Source organism: Stylophora pistillata, chromosome 1 (genome assembly GCF_964205215.1).
Source record: "Stylophora pistillata chromosome 1, jaStyPist1.2, whole genome shotgun sequence".
NCBI lineage: Eukaryota > Metazoa > Cnidaria > Anthozoa > Scleractinia > Pocilloporidae > Stylophora > Stylophora pistillata.
In genome coordinates, this window is record NC_142519.1 from 55,765,940 (window position 1) to 55,779,890 (window position 13,951).

General features: G+C 39.3%; 1 protein-coding gene across 1 annotated transcript; it reads left to right on the forward strand.

Moving 5' to 3' along the window:
• The first annotated feature begins 2,230 nt into the window (after positions 1-2,230).
• LOC111347017 (uncharacterized) lies at positions 2,231-13,095 on the forward strand. Its single transcript, XM_088724516.1, has 6 exons — positions 2,231-4,241; positions 5,906-6,112; positions 6,147-6,593; positions 7,809-7,922; positions 8,902-8,973; positions 10,917-13,095. Exons 1-6 carry the CDS (start codon positions 2,948-2,950, stop codon positions 11,195-11,197), a joined length of 2,415 nt encoding a protein of 804 aa, XP_088580642.1. The 5' UTR covers positions 2,231-2,947; the 3' UTR covers positions 11,198-13,095.
• The last annotated feature ends 856 nt before the right edge of the window (positions 13,096-13,951 follow it).

The following is a 13,951-nucleotide window of genomic DNA, read 5'->3' on the forward strand; positions in this document are numbered from 1 at the left end:
GGCCTACGGGCTACAGGGTGGCTTCGCCACTGGGGACCTCAAGCAACAAACGTTTTCGCTGACGACGGCGACGTGACGACCGATAAGAAACTGGGGATAGAACGGCTTCAGGTTGCAGTCGTGACTGCGAGTAGCCATCCTTAAGCAAATCGCGCGAAAAATGCGACGTCGCGCCGAGCGAGCGAGTTCAAAATTCACAATAAAGCTTTCGATTCCTTCGCATTGTCCGGTCATGTCAAGCCTGATGGAAACCCAAGATTTACTTTTGGTTTCCTTTATCGAAAGAGTCACGAAGGCAAATGAATTTTCCATTCTTTACGAAGTAAATCAGCCAAAAAATCCACCATTTCCGTATGTCAACGAGAAAAACAAGAACAAATTAGTGGAATGAAAAGCGTTCGTTGATCCCTGTGGGATTTAGACCGCCGGTTTGAAAGATGAGCTTTTGTTCAAGATAAGCTTTTGTTCAAGATGAGTGGTTGCCATGTTCCCACCAATAACGTAGCTCCATTTTCTGCCTTTAAAAGCACACACAACCCACAATTCCTCTATTCGCTCCGACGAAGGGCTAACGCTCGAAACGTCAGCTTTTGTAATCGTTACGGTGGCCAATTTACCATTTCAACTTAATTGTTGATATTTAATATAACAATTATTCCACGAGCGCGCGTTGGATATGAGATGATAGATAGCCAACGAGGCGCGTAGCGCCGAGTTGGCTATAATCATCTCATATCCAACAAGCGCGAGTGGAATCATTGTTTTATTAAAAACGCCCCCAAGAAATTATTTTTTTGTAAGAAGAAACTGGATTTTTTTAGCTCCCTTCTGATTTTAAGCTGACGCGTACGCTTACCATATTTGTAGATTATGGTATATTGGCTCATATACCATAATGGCTAAGCCAATAAAAAGTCCTGAATTGCATTATCCAATGATCCAGTTTTTAATAAATCCAAATTATTTCGTTACCTCCACCGACGCAGCCCCAAACAATTTCTTTAGAAACTATCAGCCTTTATTCACAATATAAAATAAACAAGAGAAAAAAATAATCCTCCCGCATGGTCTACTGTTTATATTTCGTATGGAAAGCAAAGTACAGGCTTTTAAACAATTTTGAAAACTCAGTAAGCGAACTTTTTGGAAATATCTTAGTGAATCTGGGTATATCGAAACGGTAAATCGTAGAACGGGTGACCGTGGAGATACTCTTAGGCCTGGGAACTAGAGAAGATTCAGTTTCGCTTTCCGCACAACTTCGGCGCCTTTTTTGGGAGTTACTATATCACGGGCGAGGAGCGGGGCAAGGAAAATGGTCCGAGATATGAGTGGTCAGCGGTGAAATAGCTTTAATGCAGCATGTAGAGACAAGTCATTTGTAACTATTGTATTAAATAATCGTGGTATCTATCCCGGAATGTTAAGAGAAAACTTCGTTACATAAACATTAAACATTAAAAACATAAACATTAAAAAAAAGAACAATTGAAAAAAAAAAAAGAAACAAAAGCGTTGATTGTACAAATATTTTTCACTGCTCTAACAACTAGCGAAGGCATCGGGTAAGGCGTCGGTGGCTTCGGGAAAGTGTGATATTTGCTGCGTGACGGAAAAAAAAATGCATCTAGATCTTGACCTTCGGTTGTCAAAAATTGTCAATCACATTTTGCGCGAAATGGTTTTCGCAATCTAGTTCATCTGTTGCGGAAAATTTTGCAATGGATGAAGACCAAAAGCTAACAACGTTATAAGAGTTAAAGGTGGACTTTTTGAAGGAAGAGCTCAATGGCCTTTCTGTTGAAGGCGATTATTGCTTCGGATATTTCAAAGGAAACAGAGCAGAGATGGATGATTTATTAGTATCATTTCAGGCGTTGAACTCCACGTGTTATATACTTACAGAAAGCCATTCAAAAGAGAAAAACCACAAAAGATTTTCTCAAACAGGTATGTAACTATTTCTTTCAGTGTTTTGAAGTACAAAGATCCTGGTTTCCTATTCTAATCTGTCTAATTCAGGGATAATTGAGATAGATAAGAATCACCTCTTTCTTTCAGAGTTTGTGGATGGCAGTCTTATGCAAACTGTGAAAGACGACCGCTACGGCTGCACTCCCTGTTTTTATTTCATTTGAGTTTCTTTGTTTGTTTTCGTTGTTGCTGTCATTCTTTTGTTGTTCATCTGTCTCTACTTTAACGGTCAGCTAACTCTGTCATATGTTTGTTTTGAGAAAAGGTCTCCTAAATCGAGCGACCTTTATCGAAACATTTGAGGGATGGTAAACACATTAGCCTTAATTTGGCTGTTTCTTGAAGCTCTGAGTTTTCCTCCTTGGTTATTTTAACATGGAATAGAGGCGATTGTTTATAAATAATATGAAGTAAGAGAACTTCAGCTACTTGAATTTTTGTTATGAAAGTTTTCCATCTTAGCCTGTAGATACAAACTTATAAAAAGGCTAAAAAACTATTCAGATCGAGAACTAAATTTTTGTAGAGTTCCCTAGCTTTTCTTTTCCCGGAAAAATAGTAGAGATTGCAAAAATCAAGTGAAAAGCGCGCCAGCTGTGATTAACGCCTTGGACAACCGGAAGTCGGTCACGATACTTTCTTTACGTCGCGTAGCAAGTTACCAAACAAAAATATAATTTTTTGATACCTCTCCCGATACCTTCGTTGCTTATTAGAGCAGTGAAAAATATATTTTTAGTCGAAGCTTTTGAAAAATTGCTTAATTTGTTATTTAGCAAAATTTATTGTTAACATTTCGGGATTGATACGACGATTATTTAATGCAACAACTACAAATGATTTGTCTCTACATGATGTATTAAAGCTATTTCACCGCTGACCACTCATATCTCGGACTACATTTCTTGCCCCGCTCGTCGCCCGTGATATAGTAACTCCCGCCTTTTTTCCATCGTATTGTCTTACGTCAAGCATGGCTACTTTAGCGGAGATCGTTGGTCTGGATGAACAATTACTGAATGAAGAATTTGGTCTCCAGCCCCGTATCCGGTGCAATCCGAGCCAAAGCGACAATTTGTTGCATTTATCACCAACTGTCCTCCTAGATGACAAGGAGTTGAGGGAGGGAGGATTTCAAGACAGAGGTGCAAAAGACGTTCTGAGTAGAGTAGCGAAACATACCTGCGACTCAGGAGATCCTTCGTTATTTCAAGTCCCAGAAATACCCTCCTTCCACATGGGATATGCGGTAAGATCCAGTAACAAAGCGAGTAAAATGGCCATCGATGCCGAAGAAGCTAAAGTCTGGATGCCTTATATGAATCTGTCGCGATTAAATCGAGATCAATCGCAAAATCCCGATCCGGAATGTGAGGAGTCACAGGATTCAACTTCATCAGATGAAGACATGGATATTGACCCACCAACAGCGGCAGATACGCTAGATGAAAATGATGAGGATGTGGTCAGCCCACAGAAGAGCGGACTAAAATTTTCCTTGAAAGGTTCGCTGATTCTCTTATTCTCGATTCTGTTGATTTTCTTCGATAAGAAGAAAAAGAAGAAAAATTCGGCAAGTTCGGATGATGAAAAACCAAAGATTGGTCCGAATAAGGTCTCAGATTTTCTTTTATTTTGGATAATTCCATATTTGCTCAATTACACACATCAAAAAGTACGAGAGATCAAGGAGTACCACAAAAATCGTAAAAGGCCAGAATTTCCACCAGTGTGTAGAAAGTCAGCTCTTGATATCATCGAGGATGCTTTGTTATCTTGTGGAGTTTCAGGTGAACTCAAAGCAACTATTAGGGGAAAATACAAAGATTTTTATGGCACAGAACAACTGGAATACGAGTACGAATTGTTGCAAAGTCCAGAAGGGACACCTATTATCCTGGTCCCAAAGGATTGTAAGGTCACGCAAATGCCACTCAAACTTGAAGACATTGGAACTACGTGGCGAAAGCTGAATAATACAAACCTGCTTGATTTGTTCGTAAGCAAGTTTATCAGAAGCAAGGAAATCCAAAGGGATTTCTTTGACTCGTTAAAACTTATGAAGTTTCGGCAGGGTATCGACTATGCAATCATACTACCAAATGCGGACACATTTAATGAACTTAAAAAAGCCCTTGAAGAAGAAAGTGGCGACTATTTGAAGAAAGTCGACATTTCTGAAGGTGGACGCAAACTAATAGCTCCCAAACTTGGTCTGGTTACTACCATGGAGAAGCATTTAAGGGTTTGCTTTACCTATTTCCAGAGTAAGTTTGTATTTTCTCATTTAGAAGAGGCATGTTTTCCTGTGTGCCGAATCTTCATTTACATTTTTTAAACATATTTTTATTACGATTGATATGTTGTAATGTTAATTTATTTCAAGTGCAGATGAGGAATTGACCAAGTTAAGACACTAGTGAAATATTTGGGATAAGAATCATGGTGGGTAGGGTGCAGGGGACTTTTGATGAGGTGAATGAATTATTTTTGCAAGCTTCTAAGAGAGAAATTGAGAAAGTAACTGGTCAGCTCGCCACCACTACAAACTTGCCACCATAAAACTCGCCACCACTCAAGGTCAATTCGCCACCGGTGGCAAATTGACTTTGTGTTAGATGTGTAGCCTCTCATGTGAAACTTATTGAATGAAAGCTAAGATGTAATAGTACACCAGTTGTGAAAAAGGGAAAGGAACCCAGAAGTTAGGTATAGCCTCTCAATAATGGAATGTTAAATGAAATAAAACATGTTTCACAAAGGTTATGATCAGTTTGCAAACAGCAAAACCATGAGTGTTATTCCTCAAGTGATTTTCATTCCTTGTCCAACTTTGTTTTGAGTTACAGTATGGTGTTAGCCAGGATGTTTAGATTGGCCACTCTTGGGGTTTTGTTTTTCTCTGCTGTTCATCACTGACAACAGTAACTTTGGCTCAATTTTGCAAGGAACTAGGGAGGTTTGGAAGTGTATCCTCCCACACAAAATGTTTGAAGAATGTAAATTGACCTCTTGGATGCATTTTGTAGGGTTTGGTTCATCATTCTGTAGTTCTCAGGAAAGCTGCATTTTTCAGCTTAAGATTCTGCCATAAGCATAACCAAATATGTGGTTGTTTAGTCTGAACATCCAAGTGAGGGGATTTCCAGAAGGACTGTTATTAAATAGTAGTGGTGACTGAGTGATGTTTTAACAACCTGAGCAGAAGTTTCCCTTAGAGTCATATGAATTGTGATCATGATGACTTCCACTCCGGCAGGGCTCAACCTATTTTTACTGCATTATAACTGAATACCTTGTCATAGACATTGGCCTATTACAATACAGAGCTTTCAAGTCTCGTGTGTTGAGTGCAAGTTTCATGCAAAGGAATTCATTTTAGGCTATCACACCAAAACAAATATTTCTTACACAGAAAGGTTTTTAATTTAAACCGTAAGTTGATTTTGGGATAGCAAACTGCTGCTTTAATTATTAACATAATTCTCTTTCTAGAATGATATAATTTACTTTTTGTTCCCTTTGTACTTGCTTTCAACTCTTGAAAAGTAGAAATTAAAGTAGACTGAGAATTGTACTTAAAATTATACCAAAAAATTATAATGCTCAGTGCCTCTACTGACTATTCCGCATGCTCAAATGCTGACTGCAGACTGGTAATAAGGATTTATTTTAACTGATAGTCAGGAAAAAAGGAGTATCCCATACACATCTTAGCTCTTCATTTTACACGTTGTCCTCCCTTCTTGGAGAGGTGATACCTGTAACGTCACACTGAAAGGCCATGCGGTCCAAAATCTCACTCTTTAGCAGAAAATAAACTGGAGAGTTTTGCAAATAGAAAAAATCTAGCACGTACATAGTATATAGTTGGTTAGATTGTATTTCTTGTGTTTACAATTATATTTTGATTCTTTCTTCTTATTTTTAGGCAGTGAGGGAAAGAATGTGGCTGCTATGTTCAGAGCCATTGGTGCCCATTTCCTGGATCACTTTACCTTAATTATTTTGCATGGCTTGAGCCTTAACAACAGTGACCCAAATTGCAACATTGGAAGTCTTTATCCTGTGGGCATTGCCAGAAAGGTGACCTTCAGGGGCAATAGTGTTCAGCTGGAGAAGAAAAAATGGGAATCTGGTTGGTAAGAACAAAGGAAAAAAGGATTTCTCAGCCGGCCAGGGTAAATTTTGTGGAGCAGAATTTCCCAAAACTTACAATTTATGGCAGACCGAAACTAGAAACGGTGAGGTAGTGAAGAATCTGATCTCTCGAGCTAAAGCCAAATTAGGATTTAACCCAGATTTTGAACGTGATGCACTTCTTCATGTTGCTTATGCCACAAAAAGCCATAAAAAAAAGCTAAAGGAAGAGCCATTTGGAGCTTCTATGGCACCTAATAAGGAAGCTCTAAGCAAGTACCAAATACGAGCTGTAAATCTAGATGGGGCTTTCCTTGGCAATGTTGTGAAAAGTGGATGTAAGGAGAACATTGCAGTTGTCCTTGCCATCAAAGATGTCTGTGGGAGAATAGGATGTGGTTTTGCAAATGTACCCCAGGCCATTCAATCCATCATAGTCAATTTTGTAAGGGCAGCTGTTGTTGCTGGCCTCTCCAAAGGTGAGTGCAAATAATTTACATGACCATGCCCAAGATGTTCCCAATTTTTCTGAAATGTCCAGCCACCTGTGTCCCAGATAGATGGTCCTGATATATAGCAGGACCAGAGCCAACTGCTTGAACATGAATGTATGAAATCATAGATCACAGCCTCCCTTTATTTCCTTTAATACCTATTTATTTTACAGGATTCTATAAAACTCCAATATTTGGGTAAAGCTTCCTATATTTTGTGTCAATAGTGCCTTAGGGTTTAAATAAAAATACAATGAGGAATTCCAGTCAAATGATCCTAAGGGTTCATGTATGCATTCATCTGTGTCATTCTGACATGGTGTGTTATGCTTGATCATTGTACTATTAAGGTAGCAAAGTTATCATGTAACTTCCAGCTGACAAGCAGTATCATCACTGTTAATATTGTTAGTAGTAACAAATTAATGAGAATATATAGTGTCAGGAATGATGTGAGAACATGCGTGAAACTGTTGATGAACCAACATGGTGTGCAAAATCCTCCTAAATATTGTAACACTCCTATATTTCCTCCTTGTTTCCTATAAAACTAGTATATCTCTACTCTTGCCCTATTTTCCTTGTTTTGTTTTTTCGGAAAATATGGCTAGGATGTATGATTGAACAAGCTAAAACTTTTCCCAATGCAATGCCAACTTCCCTCTTAGTCAAAAGGTAAAGTTATGTTTCTTCAAGGATCCCTTATCATCAACAGCACAAAATTCTCATCCCAAATTTTCTCTGACCATTCCACATCATCAATGGTGTTCAAAACTTGCATTCCTAATACTTGCCACAATTAGGAATGGTTTGAAATTCTTCATCATCTGACATTTTCTGAAATGAAAGCAAGCATAGTAGAACAGCAAATAAGAAAATAGCATACAATATTTATTAATAATACTTTAGGCCAATTTATCTAATGGAGGCAGATGAATATAACAAGTTAGGGGTTGAGAGAAAAGTGAATGTTTGAACCTTATGCCAGAAGGAAAAAAGAACACATAAGAGGGGTGGTCATAAATTGAGGTTTCAACTTTTTTCCATTAATGGTAATTTTTTGGGTGAATCTTCATTTTGCGTGATTTTCAAACATCCTGTTATCATTAAAAGTCCCTAACAATATAATTATGTACTTGTAGCCAGGTGAGATATAAGATATCCAATAAAACTTGTTGACAGATATTTACAAACTTGTAGTCTACCCATCAGAACCAGACGAAGAGGACAGAGAAACGATTGATATTGGTTCTTCCGAGGAGGAGGATGAAAGTTCTCATGATGAACCATGTGACAATGGACAAAATGTGGCTGGTTAGTAGAATGCTTATTTTCTTTTTGTTATCATTAGTATTATTATATATTACCCTGTTAATCCCCTGAGCTTTCCACACATAGCTATTTGTAACCCACCCTACGATAGGTTAGCGGCTGGGCTGCTGCAAGCATTAGCCGTGACATTAACCTCCTTGCATTTTCATTGGCCAGGTTGGCTTGAGTGGGCAGCAAAAACCTAGTCATCAGGTGTTTGCTATGTCAATTGAGCCATCCTCCCCAAAGGCATGCTTTTGACACTCACCACCCGCCAGCCCTGGAATGTTAGCCCAGTTGCTGAGGTGTGACAGGGTACAGGCCTGACTACCAATCCTGCAATGCAGGCTTTCAACAACAAGGCCCTACCAACCTCAGAGAAAATCAGACGAGGGTTTTCATAAACCTATCCTCTCCTCCCCCTGAGCTTTCTGCATAGCGCCATTTGCAACCCACCCTCGGATCTTGCCCAAAAACCACAATGAGCTATTTCGAAATTTGAAAACAAAGCCTTATTTTAGAGGTTTTAAATTTAATATTGCTTCAGCTTCAGCTGTCCGCCATAAAAATTATGACTTTTTCTACTTTTGATTAAAATGTTAGTGTTCGCCTTTTTATTTATTTAGCTAGTATAAACTAAATACACAACCCCTCAAGCTGTTAGCTTTAATTATTATCGGGTTTAAATAAAGATCTTATCTTATATCACCTCTCTTCTGTTATATTTGTTCAGAAGATTCTTGCTTTTACTCCTGATAAACCTTTCCTTGGGTCTCTTTAACTTGGGAAGAAGAGGATGCTAACTTCTACCTTTTTCTCCACCAGTCAAAGGTCTATGAGTTCTTCAAACAAGTACATGTTAGTCTAAAGAATCCGTTCTTAAATAGGTCATTTTAATTATTCTTTGTAAGTTTTCCCTCAGTGTTTTGACTCTAAAACATAATCCTACTAATTTTCCCCTAATGCTTATTGTGACTCTCAGGTGATGACCAGGAGCATGCCAACTTTTACGCAAACCAACAGCCGTCTACAAGTGGGTCAGGCAAACCACAGTGTAAGACAAATAATCAGTCAGTATTGTTGATTATCGCCATTCATAGCATATTTGTACCTACATGCGCTCTCATCGGTTGATTAGTGTGTTTAAGGAGAGTTATATAACACGGTTGTGACGTGCGCTTCCCTGCACAATTTGAAAACATTTCACGGAAATTCAGCGCTTTTCCTGTAGCCTTCAGAACAAGAAACGCACTGTTGTTCAAGCTGTTCCTCCGTTCATATACAAACGGACCTATCAAGTTGGTTACTTGATATCAAATGATCATCGAATGTTTATTTAACAGCAGTGTGGCGGTCGCATCATATTTGTCTATGGTCGAAGCTATGCGAAAAGTATATGTTGGTCTAAAAAGTCTTTCAAAATATTCACCACTTTCACTGGCACTGTAGTGAATTGATATTTTAGTTTATACCACACAGAGACCAAAAATTTAGTTTATTTCTTTCAATATACCGAAAAATGTTTGGAAATTCAACCCGTAACAGGCGATTTTGTCTCATCGGCTGCTCAGAGATAAATTTTACTCGCTATTTACTCCGAACTAGCCAATCAGCGCGCGCTAAAGGCGCTATTTACTTTTGTGGCATATACTAAAATCATATATTTTTCGTTCTTCATTTTGTTTAAAGACTTCGCCGTTTTTCATCCTTGTCTTCATGCTTGATTAACGCGCAGAAAATGAAATATTTTGGCAGCCTTCTACTTGAGTACACTCTCAAGGGGAGATCAAATTTAGAACTATCTTCACCGGTAGTCGCTCAAGTATTGATAGTGCGCACGGCCTTTGACCACTGCGCTTCCCGCCACTTTTTCGGAACGCTGTGATTGGTTAATGATTGGAGGTGTGCCTGAGGGCGGAAGAGCTTGAAAAATAGTGCGGTTAGAGCAGCTTAATTTTATTTATGCTCCTCTTGCCTCGCACTTGCCTCTGTTCAACTGAAAAGCACCAAAAATTACCTTCCGTTTTGCAAGTTAATGTTGTGCCCTTCTGTTTATGAGGTGGACGACCTCGTCGAGAAAGCTCAAGCAAAGACGACAAAATATGCAACAAGATGCTTGCTAAACATTTCCGGGAATAATTCTAGTATTCAAGTTCTACAATAAAATCCCCTACAAGTCCTTCTTTATTACAAATTGTTAACGAAAACGCACACCAAACCAACATCTTCAGACTGGTTTTGTCTCGAAGCAAACGGTGCACGGCTGATTGCTTCCCATGTTTTGGCTCTCTATTTTTCATAAAATATCATTCTCTACGAGACGTTCTCAGCCTAAAAAGCTATTTTCACATTGGTTATGATATTCGTTAACTTTTTAAATTCAGAATGGGGGAGCGAAACTTTATTAACAAGGAAAACTCAACAAAGCACGAAAAGCGATTCAACTTCTCAACCATGTTCTCGGGCTGCCAAATCGGTAATTTCCCTGTCAAATTTACGAGGATTCAAGCTGATATTGTTTCATACACACAGTGTAGACTAAATACAGAATTTGATTGGCTAGCAAAAAATACTATCGTCTAGTGTGCGTGTTAAGGAAATCTATATCAATCAAGAAGAGGTGACATTTTCCTTCATTTGTCATGTGAAATATATTTTATAAAAGCAATCCTCCACTGGGTTTCGGGTTTGCATAACGTGCTCAAATCCTCTCGACCCCCTTGTGTTAAGATCAGGCTGTGTAAACATGGAAGAAGTTTTATTGATTTTCAAAATTTGGATTGTTTGAAAAACGCCAGCTTTATTTTGATCTTTCAAACTTTATATTGACCGTAAACCTATGACTTGAACTTTAAATAGGGCTGTATGCTTTTGTATTGACTTTAAAATGGCGAACTGAGAAATTATCGTAAATCATTTTACTAGATTTTCTGCCTCAGTCAACTTATTTTTGCCCCCTATTTATGCTTCTCAAGAACAATAACTTTGTCTCTGTAGTCAAACAAGGCACGCCTAGCGATGATGAACTGGAACATCTTGCCTCAAATCTTGGTGATGCTTGGAAAACGCTTAGGCGCCGCTTGGGAATCAAAGATCCAAAGCTTGAGGAAATACGCCAGTCAAACGAGCCTCTCTCTGAACAGGGATATCAAATGCTCAGGCAGTGGAAAGGAGGAAAAGGTTCAGACGCAACTTACCAGATTTTGGGTCAAGCTTTACAACATGAGCTTGTGAATCTGCGAGAGTTAGCGGAAGAATTTTGCTATGAGCAACAATAACTGGAAATGTGTCCCTAGGGTGTATGTATAGATTGCATAATTTTGTATGTAATATCTAAAATGGAAAACTGGATACTGCCATAGCAAATAAATTATAGCCATGACATTTTTAAACGCAAAGGTGAGGAATTTTTTTTCCTTTTTGTAGATATTCATCTTAATTTTGTAACTGTCTTTGAAAGAGGAATCTTCCTACTTTAGAGTTGAGTAATTTTCTCCGAAAGTGATCAGCTAATTATTTTGTAAATTGTGCGCTTAGTTGCCTCTCTTATTACGCATTAATATAACTTCTAGACGCTCGTAGCAGACGATTAATTGAATCGATAGAGCCCGAAACTACAAAATTATTTATGTAAGGGCTGTGTTCGATGAAGTTCTGCTATTTTTGAGTGGCGAATTTTGTTCAACCCCTACAGAGCCAGGTGTATCATAGATTCCAGACGAGGTTTACGTCCTGTAAAATGAGAATGAAGATCTAAACCAGCCAGCGTGCACTGACCGGCAGCATGCGCGCATCTCATGTGACTCCGTAGGGTTCGTAGCGACTACTGAGGAGAGGTATTATCTATAACTTACAATTATAATGTTTATGCCTCTTGCTCGCTTGCCAATAACCTCGTGCTGTACACTGTGCATTGCTAAGGGTGAGCTCGGTTTGCTGGGAGAACTAAACGGACAACCTTTATTTGCCGTAATTTGGCCACTCAGTTGAGTGGCCGTTTATTTTTAATTAATACCAAATCAAATTACAGTAAAACCGGAAATAAAACCTAATCTCAGCAAAGGTGAGGGCAAACACCCATCGAATGAGAACTCAACGCACCTATGAGAATGCTCGAAAACAATGGGTGGGTTAATAGGGTGGGAAATGTTTGCCCTGCACCGAAGCTTAACTTAAAGAGGCTCGAAATCACATGTTCGGATGTTAAAGTATCTGCCATTGTAAGACCCGGATGTATCCCATCCGGGGCAATGGTAAAACGCGGCGCATGCTGCATAAAATAGTTTATTCCCTTTGGTAATAACTGTCATTTATGCCTCTTGCTCGCTTGCCAATAACCTAGTGCCGTACACTGTGCATTGGTAAGGGTGAGCTCGGTTTACTGGGAGAATTAAACGGACAACCTTTATTTGCCATAATTTGTCCACTCAGTTGAGTGGCCGTTTATTTTTAATTAATACCAAATCAAATTACAGTAAAACCGGAAATAAAACCTAATCCCAGCAAAGGTGAGGGCCAACACGCCAAAGCCCTGATCGATCCGAGAGACAGGGCCGCCCCACCCAAAGCCCATGCAATGAACAGTGCCTGAACAAACACTACTGTAAGAAACAACGCGACTCAAACTGGCAAGGAAACCAGCCAAGTGCCCCCAGGCGCGAAAGGTAGACTGAAAGCTAGTATCCATTGTCATGTTAATACTAATGAAATTATTATCATGCTTGTGAAACAGTTGGCCCTTGTGTTGTACAGCGTTTTCAAGGATTGATATTTCAAGTATCTTTTAGGTTTACCTTTGTTTTATTAAGTCTCGACTTTTCGCCCCTGCGTGCTATTTGATGAATCTATAGTTTTGATAATTTATTTTTACTGTGTGCTTGAACTTGGCTCAGTACTTACCGTGCTAGACATTTTAATCCCTTGTTATGGTTGAGGATAACTAGTTTGCTAGGTGGTCATGTTTGGGTTGGTAAAACTGACCTTGAGTTTTACCTACACTGAACATCCTGTTTTGGAAATTCCCACGGTCAGCTAACCCAAACATGTCTGTGATTTTTGTATTCAATACTGGGGCACTCCTTGCTGAAAGTAGTAGAAATAAGCAGTGGAACAAGAGAGAGAGAATTAGCTCCAGTAGAAGGAGCAGTATAGGAGAATAAAGAAGAAAATTACAGAGTCTCAGTACCTCTTGTTAACTCGCCAAGCGAGCGGTAAAACCCCCACAACACTTGCACAACCGCCCCTTAAGCAGGTCATCCTAGAATGAGATGGCAAACCGTTAAAGTGCCTATAACCCCAAAAATGTTTTTTGGCCATATGAAATCTCTCTATTGCACTGAGCAAAATGCCGTAAAAATTTTTGTGTTTGGTTAAAACCGTGATTTTTTATGGATTTTCAAAGTCAGGTTTATTTTTGGAACGACCGAGTGAACCAGAGACTGGGGCTAGTGACGTCATTCCAGGCCATCGGCAGTGGCGCTTCGATCCAATCTCAGTCAATATTATACATTCCCAACGAGATGAAACCTTCGCTAAACTCTGATCTGGTAAATTTTTCTCACCTTTCTCTTACTTCGCTCGCTTTCAGCTGATTTCGTTTCCTCAACATTCCACGCGTGAACAGTCGGTAAGACGAAAATTCCAACTCCATCTTTTCGCAACCTTCGTTGCATAGTCTCGGTAGTCAGAGCAGAAAACATGACTGAATGGTCTTCCTCTCGGAAGTGGTTGTAACACACGGCCGAGTACTTTGTGGGCTTCCAATGTGCATGCTTCAATTGCACAAAGTCAACCCACTTCTTTCTTCTCTTGTTTTTCTCCGGGTCATCTGCCCCATAAATGCTATTCTTTTTTCTTTGTTGGGAGTGTTGCTACACCCGAAAACAACGCACTTATCAGGCATATCTGTCAAGATACTTCATCCAGTCCTTGAAGCAAACTCATTGGAAAGCCTGGAATGACGTCACAAACTGCGCTCGACCCAGACCCATCTTGATAATTCCGTGCCTCAGTCATGTTTGAGAAAATGTGAT